This window comes from Triticum aestivum, chromosome 3A (assembly GCF_018294505.1).
Source record: "Triticum aestivum cultivar Chinese Spring chromosome 3A, IWGSC CS RefSeq v2.1, whole genome shotgun sequence".
NCBI classification, from domain to species: Eukaryota; Viridiplantae; Streptophyta; class Magnoliopsida; order Poales; family Poaceae; genus Triticum; species Triticum aestivum.
The window spans coordinates 700,777,541-700,786,465 of record NC_057800.1 but is presented as its reverse complement, the minus strand read 5'-3'; the positions used below and the strand labels follow the sequence as shown (position 1 = coordinate 700,786,465).

The 8,925-nt window shown below is 43.2% G+C and overlaps 1 protein-coding gene across 1 annotated transcript; it reads left to right on the top strand.

Annotated features, from left to right (window-relative positions):
* Window positions 1-2,307: 2,307 nt before the first annotated feature.
* On the top strand, window positions 2,308-5,806 carry LOC123063334 (CASP-like protein 5B3). The gene is made up of 3 exons (XM_044487091.1): window positions 2,308-2,672; window positions 4,517-4,649; window positions 5,174-5,806. Exons 1-3 carry the CDS (start codon window positions 2,542-2,544, stop codon window positions 5,375-5,377), a joined length of 468 nt encoding a protein of 155 aa, XP_044343026.1. The 5' UTR covers window positions 2,308-2,541; the 3' UTR covers window positions 5,378-5,806.
* Window positions 5,807-8,925: the final 3,119 nt, after the last annotated feature.

The window sequence follows — 8,925 nt, the reverse complement described above, 5'->3', positions numbered from 1 at the left end:
AGAGGAGAAAGCTTAACTAGTGTGGCTCGGGCATTTCATCGAACACCTCATGTGCATAAGAGGTGAGCTAGAGCACCCAAATGCCCTCCCCTCGCCGGCTAGAAAAAACAGAGCACTGTGGAGTGCTCTGCTATGGCGATGGGGTATATATAGGCAACTCATTTGTCCCGGTTCATGGATGAAACCGGGTCTAAAGCTCTCCCTTCTGTCTCGGTTGGTGCCACGAACCGGGACCAATATATTTGGGCTAGGAGCGAGGCCCATTGGTCCCGGTTCGTGCCAGTAACCGGGACAAATGGGTCCAGACGAACCGGGACCAATGCCCATGAGGCCCCGGCCGGCCCCCTGGGCTCACGAACCGGGACGTATGCCCCCATGGGTCCCGGTTCGTGACTGAACCGGGACCAATGGGCTGGCCAGACCTGAACCAAAGCCCTGTTTTCTACTAGTGCCACATTGCCTAGAAGACACGCAAAGACAAAGAAGGCTAATAAAAAGTAACAAAGAATAAATATTATGCAATGCTCATGGCTAAAAGGATAAAAACTGGAAATCATGCATCTGGACATGTAATTGGCACAATGAGACATGATATAGCTTGATGTATGGAGATAATGTGCAACAAATGAGCTCTAAAGATGCGTAAACTATGGAGCCATAACTTTTGGGGCATCTGGTTTGCTACCACACACACGTTCGACACCCTGGTCCCACCCAAAACATTCTCCCACGCCCACACCCTCTCTGCGTGAAGCGTTTGCCTTGAATTCATGCCAATCAATGCCGCTCCAGAGAGTCAGCGCCGCATTCATGCCAAACTAGAATGGACACAACCTCTTACTAGAGCCGACACTAAAGCGACGCACCGGCCGAGAGCATTGCCCGTGCTAGGTGCCGCTCTCTGTGCCTGCTCAATGCCAGAGAGACTTGACTGGACGACTCTCTCCGCATTCAAACCGGTTGCCCATCCATCCTCATGCCGCCATTGAACAAGCGCGGCTACCGAGAAACTAACTCTGGTGCCTGTGTTTCACACAACCCCTCGCTTGACCCGACCGACGTCCACTTTTTATGCATGGCCAGGCCCGACATGATCCGCACAACACCAAACGCCACTCCCAATCTCCTCCGTACATCACATTTGTCATGACCTCAAGCTCCAAAGCGCCATGTGACAGCCTCTCCATCGAATAGAAGCAGGAGCTGGTCGGCATTCCGGCTGTCTGGCAGGCCCGTTGTGCGAGCCGAATAGAGGCTGGCTTGATGGTGAGCTCGCCGGAGGATAGCGACGTGGACGAGATGTTAGACAAGGCGTACAATGACGCACCGGTGCCACCGCCCTCGCCGGTCCACGCCGGCATCGCCTTGGAGCAGGCACGAGCGCACTTCGACGCCGTACTGGTGAAAGAGCACCAGGTGCCGCCACTGTCGGTGTCCCGGCAGGCGTAGTAGGAACGAAGCTACAACCTTCGGCTCCTCGACAAGCACCGGCTCACAAAGGAGCATATCATTGTCGAGTAGGCGAATGATGATGATGTCATGATCATGGTTGTGGAGGATCCATGCTTTTTGGATGAGCAACGAACGCTATACCAGTCCATGCGCAGCACACACGAGATCTGTCGCGGGCGATGGTGGCTGCGCGTGCTGCGGGTGGAGAGGGACGCCTTGTTCGCGGAGATTGACGCGGAGGTGACCGAAGAGGATACACAGGCGACCGACCTATCATGGACGGTGCCAACTCTGTGTTGACCACGCCGCCACCGTTGTTCGCGTCCCACCGACACGACCAAGATGCTGGACCATCCACGTGAGACTCAGGCGAGGAAGAGTATCACATGGGACGCCACTATGGCTTGGGTCCCAGGAAGGCCACTCCTATTCTCCTCCTCCTTCGATTTCACTTCCCGGGGCTCAGGACCGTTGGGCTTGCCGTATACGGGGAAGATATAAAGTGGGATATGGACTCCGCCACGACCGGCGGTCTTTTAAATTAGGTTAAAAAAGTCTCATCCTCGTTTACGTAGTTGAAATATGTCGACCATGTAATGAATTTGATTCAGATTAAATGAAATCATTCAGTTTGCACAAAATTCATCCTCTTATTTAAATTTGCTTCGAAATACATGCGTGAATGGTTGTATGGCAGGCTTCCATATCATTATCCGCGTCCAACATTTTTAGGGGTTGGCGGGGATGCCCTGAAAGTGACAAGCCGCGTGCACAAAATTGTCCGTATACTCGGACGATGTGGCCAAGGAAGGAACCTACCGCGAAGTTTCCTGCTCATCCATCACCTTTCCCATCTCGTCTCACGCAAGCCAGGCACCACCTCTCCCATCACCTTTCCCATCTCGTCTCACGCAAGTCAGGCACCACCTCTCGGGCTCCTGCTCTGCTCATAGCCATCACCTTCCCCATCCCACACGAGCTAAGCGCACACAGCAACTGCCACAGATCCGTGCCCGGCGAGCTAAGCCAGGAAGGACTCCATCGGCTTCTCCTCCTCTCCTCTCCGCAGCGAGCAGAGCAGAGCAGGGGATGAAGCGCGTCGTGGGGAGCCCGGGGACATGGAGCGGCATGGCGCTGCGGCTGTCGCAGTGCGTCTTCGCCGCCGCCTCCGTCTTCTCCATGGTCTCCGGCTTCGGCTACTCCAACTACAGCGCCTACTTGTACTAATTTCATTCCCCCGCAAATGCTACTTCTTTCCTCCCCCCTTCGTGTGTTTTCTTGCAAATTCATGAGCATCACTCAAGACTCAAGTAGCATCTAGCATGCTCTCCGAGTTCTACTCTTAGGTTGGGTGAGTTTTACTCTTTCTTTCAAGGGAAATTTTTGGGGAATAAGGTAGAGACCCTTATTTAAGAGTACTCAGATGAGGCAGATTTAACGCCTTCCAAGCAGGGTGATGCTTTTTTCTCAATTGAAAACCTGGTGATTACTTCTTTGTGTGCAGTAGATTCTGAATGTTCTACTAAATCTCCTCGGCATTGAAAAAGCAAATCAATTAGGAAACTAATTCAGATGCGCAAATTTTTGGGGAACACATGGATAACTTCTTAAGCTATATCTGCTAATCAGTCCATCGTACATACACAAGTATCTATCTGCATTTGACTTAGCACGTACGAAATACGACATAATCATGAGGCCTCCACCAACTTCCTCATTTGATAAACTCGGAATACCTTCAATGCTCTCAAATTAAGTTAGTAACTAGTATTTGTCTGGTGACCCACCCAACTAGTAGTAAATATATGGCCTCACAGGAACAAATGAAATGATGCTTCATTGGGTGATTTCCTTGTTCAAGTTCTAAGACAGTTCCATTACAGAGTTCATGCATGTCTGCAGGAGTACAAGCTCGACATTGTACATATTTACGTTCATTTGTCGATAATCTTGGGAGTTTACTTGAACTTGAATGCTCTTTTTCATAACAAGAACTGGACATTTATTTCTGTTATCCTTTATTAATGTTTTCTGTGAATGACTATAGATACAGTTCTTGTTTAAAATGCTAGTTGCGACGTTTCAATCTTCCAGTGGTATTGGGAATCCTGATTGTCAGCAGTGTCCCTTTGATTCCCAATAACACTGGAAAAATTAAAATGCTGCAGCTCGCATGTTTTATGTGTCAACATGCATGTCCTGATTGTGTGCTGGTGTTTTTTTTTTTGAAAAGGGGGACTCCCCGGCCTCTGCATCAGAGTGATGCATACGGCCATCTTATTAACCAAATAAAGCAGTGCGAACATGGTTCCAAGGTCTCCAAAAATAATGAAAAAGTAAAGAAAGCTCACATAGAGCCAAAACGGGCTAGAAACACCAACTAGCCATGAAAAGATGCCACAACCGGCTGGCTAAAACTAGGTAGGTAAACTAAATGCCTATCCTATTACATGACCGCCATCCAAACCGGTTGAAGATATCCCGAGCTACCATCTCCCAGCGGAAAGATCCAGTAACCAAATGCTCCCTGGCCTCCGTCGGGGTGAGTAGCGACCACGAACGGATCAGTGCCGTAGTTCGGAATATAACCTGTAAAAAGTGGATACATGATATTCTGTTAAAAACCAAATCATTTCTGCAAGTCCAGATAGTCCACATCAAAGCGCAAACACCAACCCGAATGTGTCTCGCTAAGTCAAGCTCAATCCCATTAAACCATGTCCCAAATAATGCGTTAACAAAATTCGATGGATTGATATTAAAAGCAATGTGGACCGTCTGCCAAAGTACTTTGGCCAACGGGCAATCAAAAAAGAGGTGTTTGATTGTCTCATCCCGATCACAGAAACTACACCTAGTAGGTCCTATCCAATTACGCTTTATCAAGTTGTCCTTGGTTAAAATAACTTGTTTATGGACAAACCACATCAAGTTCATATCATTGAGACTATGAACTGCATATATAAAGTGTTCAGTTTCTTGACTACTATTCAGAATTATTTGGGCTCAAGTATGATTTGTTGACATCATCTAACGAGTGTAATCTTGTCTCCCTTTATTTCAGCTACATGAATCTAGCGTTGATCCTGCAGCTGATGTGGAGTTTGGGCCTTGCTTGTAAGGATATCTTTGCTCTAAGGAATAAAAAGGATCTTCACACCCCAGATAATCTATTCATTATTGTTATGGTTGACTGGGTAAGTCGTTCAATTTATCTCTTCTATTGTCCATGACGTATTATCTCTTCTATTGTCCATGAGCTACGTCTGAATTGACTGAAGGCATGCACTGAAGCAATTGAACCCAGATTTTTTATCATTAGTTCTTACGAACCAAAATTCAGGTTATGTGCAACTCGTGATTTTCTATCAGTCAAGTACTTGTTCTGCCTCCTTCTCTAAGAATAAGGTAGTCTTAAAGAGATTTGTTTGCACAAGCACTCCATCGAACTTTGCTGATGAATTGTCCATTTGAGCAAGAAATTTTAGCAACCAATATGCTTTGCATGACTTTTTGGTCAACCAACGGTATAGTTTATCAAAGGTTCTTTTTTCCTGTTATTAGAACTAATGGCTGTCATTTCTCACAGCCAAAGTTGTTACATCTCACAAGCATAGTCCAGATACCCTGTGAAATCAATTTTTTTACTCGAGCAGTTCTTGGAATCTTGAGCTAGCAAAGGTCTATTTGAGTGAAAACATCAATTGTGAATGCATTGCAGGTCGTGGCGACTTTCATGTTCTCAGGAGCCTGTGCCTCCGCGAGCTTGACAATTTTCTTCATGTGGGATGTGAACTTCTGCGAGACATACTCGAAGCTGGCCTGCCGGCATTTCGTGCTTTCGGTCGTCCTGGCGTTCATCACGTGGTTGCTGCAAGCTGCGTCTTCTTTCTCCGCGTTCTGGCTACTGGTTTCGTTCTCCTAGTGATCTCACACGCTCATATTTGCCGTCACGTCATGCTAGTCAGTCAGGAGGATAAATTGGTTGCAATGTGCTCGGGACACTTGCTAGATTTCAGTTATGGGTAGTCCTTCGTCCCTTGTTAGATAGATGTTGCCTGTTTGATAGTAGCTCATCTTTATTCTAGGAGTTGGTTATCAGCTCCTTGAGGTGGAGTAGTTACTGTTTAGATGATGTGGGATCATTAATATATGGAGATAAGTTGCGATCGATGATACCTGAAAAATGGCTGGTTATTGTACAATAGAATGAGTTCATATCTCTTCGTGTGGCTGGGACCAACCGTTTCTGGTTGCTTCGCACAATGAACAAGCCTTTCTTTTGTTGCCAAGCAATGTAGACATGTAGTCCTCGTCATAGTTAGGAAGTCGAATACTAAGGATATCTTCTTCATCTAGAGGCATGAAAAATTGTTTGACCCTGTCCTCCTTCCAAGTATGGGTGTCATGGTCTATTAAGTCTGCCACCCACCGAGTACGAGTGTTGTAGGGCTTATGTTAATTTTCAGATTTCTTCTTGGGATCCAATTGTCCCTCCATAAGCGAACAGTGCGGCCATCACAAATACGCCATACAAACACTTTCTTGAGCAACTCCAAACCATGCATGATGCCTTGCCATTTTGGAGATGCATTTCGAATAAATGCCGAGTCTAGTAGATCAACCCCAGGATAACATTTAGCCTTCATAATCCTGTCACATAGACTGTCAGGGAAGCCAAGCTTGTCTAGCGAGGTGAGCTTGGTTAAAATGTTTGAGGCCCTAAGGAGTTTAGTTGGTCTTTGTCGGACCTTTCATGCTATTAGTGTTTGATTCATTGATATATGAAATATACCTCACTCTGGTTTAGTTATTTCATTCGTGTCGATATTTCATTCATAGAAAGATCGATCTGCAAGTGGTAGCAAGGCTTTTCCACTGCTCATCTTCCTATAATTGTTTGCTTACTCCGTCCCTCAATCTCTGATTTACGCAATTGCTCGTTGTCAATATCACCCTTGAGAAATTCCACTAGTTTGGTTCGCTTCGTGTACAAGAGTTCTTGCTTCCAAACCTTGTATCTGTTTGGTGACTCATAAGGTTTCGGATCTAGGATTGAAAAGGACAATCTCGTGGGACACTGAAATTTTCGGTTACCGCGGTAACCAAAAAATACCAGGCGATTACCGAGCGATTTTTTTGAATGAATTTTGAATCCAGATAAAATTCATCCAAAATTCAGTCAAATTTCATTCAAATTCAAAAAATGAGATATTTTGCTCGGTAAGGTGATTGCTTGTGGAATACTGGGATATGCGGTTATTGCCCGATAACCAATTTTTCCGCTCAATGTCAAAACCTTTCTCATAATTAATGGAAGCTAAGGGAATGCAAAAGAGACTTCCAAATATTAAGGCTTAACTTTTTCCCTATGTCAAACTTTCACATGTTTATCCAAATATATAGAATAACTATCATCAATTGTAATACCAATTAGTACACTGTGACTATATTTTACAATAGATCTAGTGCTGATTTCAAGAGTGTTAGATTTTTTTTCTACAATTTGGTCAAACTTACAAAATTTTGATGTTCTACAAAAGTTATATTTTGAGATAACTGGTGTATAAAACGGACAATCTCTTTCGAAGTATCAGTGTTTCATACGGAAACTCGTCTGTTACAAAGGGATTTTATTTTTTTAAACTTATTTGAACTCCATAGTTTTTCTGTGTTCAAAATGCACCATTCAAAGCCACATCATCCATTCTCAACCCTTTCTGACTTCATTTGTTATTTTTCATGCATTTACTGATTTTTTTCTAGTTATAAGACCCTGAAATTGAAAAGCACTACAAATGAACTCTGAAAAGGTTGAAAGTTGGCATGATATCATCATTTCACCCACATAGTATGTGCAAGAAAGTAGAGAGGCTTACGGCAAAAACTGGATGCACTTCGTGTATAAAACGGACAATCTCTTTCGAAGTATCAGGGTTTCATACGGAAACTCGTTTGTTACAAAGGGATTTCATTTTTTGAACTTATTTGAACTCCATAGTTTTTCTGTGTTTAAAATACACCATTCAAAGCCACATCATCAATTTTCAACCCTTTCTGACTTCATTTATTATTTTTCTTGCATTTACTGATTTTTTCCAGCTATAAGACCCTGAAATTAAAAAGCACTACAAATGAACTCTGAAAAGGTTGAAAGTTGGCATGGTATCATCATTTCACCCCCATAGCATGTGCAAGAAAGTAGAAAGACTTAGGGCAAAAACTAGATGCACTTCGTGTACAAAATGGACAATCTTTTTCGAAGTATCAGGGTTTCATATGAAACTCGTCTATTACAATGGAATTCATTTTTTTAAACTTATTTGAACTCCATAGTTTTTCTGTGTTCAAAATGCACCATTCAAAGCCACATCATCAATTTTTAATCCTTTCTAACTTCATTTGTTATTTTGCATGCATTTACTGATTTTTTTCAGCTATAAGACCCTGAAATTGAAAAACACTACAAATGAACTCTGAAAAGGTTGAAAGTTGGCATGGTATCATCATTTCACCCACATAGCATGTGCAAGAAAGTAGAGAGGCTTACGGCAAAAATTGGATACACTTCATATACAAAACGGAAAATCTCTTTCAAAGTATCAGTGTTTCATACGGAAACTCGTTTGTTACAAAGGGATTTCATTTTTTTGAACTTGTTTGAACTCCATAGTTTTTCTGTGTTCAAAATGCACCATTTAAAGCCACATCATCAATTTAGTACCTATAGCTCTCATGAATAGATAAGTGACCAAATTAATAGAAGTTCATCATCACATTAAAAACAAAGTACATACATAGTTCTCATTGAACAACATATAGCTCTCCAGAGCATCTAGTTAAACCATACATTGAAACTATGTAAAACCTTTCAATGCAACAACAAATGCGATCATAATCACAACCAAGGTAAAAATTGATCCAACGACATAATGATACAAAGCCTCGGTAAGAATGGCATTCTAATCTTTTTAATCTTCAACCGCATTGCATCCATCTTGATCTTGTGATCATCCGCAACATGCAACTCCAATATCATCTTCTCTTCCTCATTTTTTTATTTTTTTCCTTCAAGTAATTGTGTTCTTCTTCAACTAAATTTAACCTCTCGACAATAGGGTCGGTTGGAATTTCCGGTTCAATTACCTCCTACATAAATAAAATCTATGTCAACTTGATGGGCATAATTGTCATAAACAATAAATGAACCAAATAGTTATAAAAGATAATATATACCACATCCGAATCATAGTCAGGACGGGGGCCGACGGCGGCGGATACCAAAACCATCGCACTATATAATAACAAGCAATAATAAAAGTAAGAAAATTAGACAAGTATCTATCTAAAGTAAGAATTTTTTTTCTTTCAGAAGAAGATAAGAACAAGAGGCTCACCATGTGGTACAGGCGACGAGATCGGTGCGGGCTATCGACGGCGGTGAAGACGGGGAAAGTGGAGCTTGGAGGTCGA

What these genes read in the sequence shown, in the direction of transcription:
- LOC123063334 (XM_044487091.1), top strand. Translation starts at nt 2,542, where the DNA reads ATGAAGCGCGTCGTGGGGAGCCCGGGGACATGGAGCGGCATGGCGCTG. An exon ending in TCCAACTACAGCGCCTACTT is followed by an intron (nt 2,673 to 4,516) that starts GTACTAATTTCA and finishes CCTTTATTTCAG; the next exon opens with CTACATGAATCTAGCGTTGA. An exon ending in TTATTGTTATGGTTGACTGG is followed by an intron (nt 4,650 to 5,173) that starts GTAAGTCGTTCA and finishes AATGCATTGCAG; the next exon opens with GTCGTGGCGACTTTCATGTT.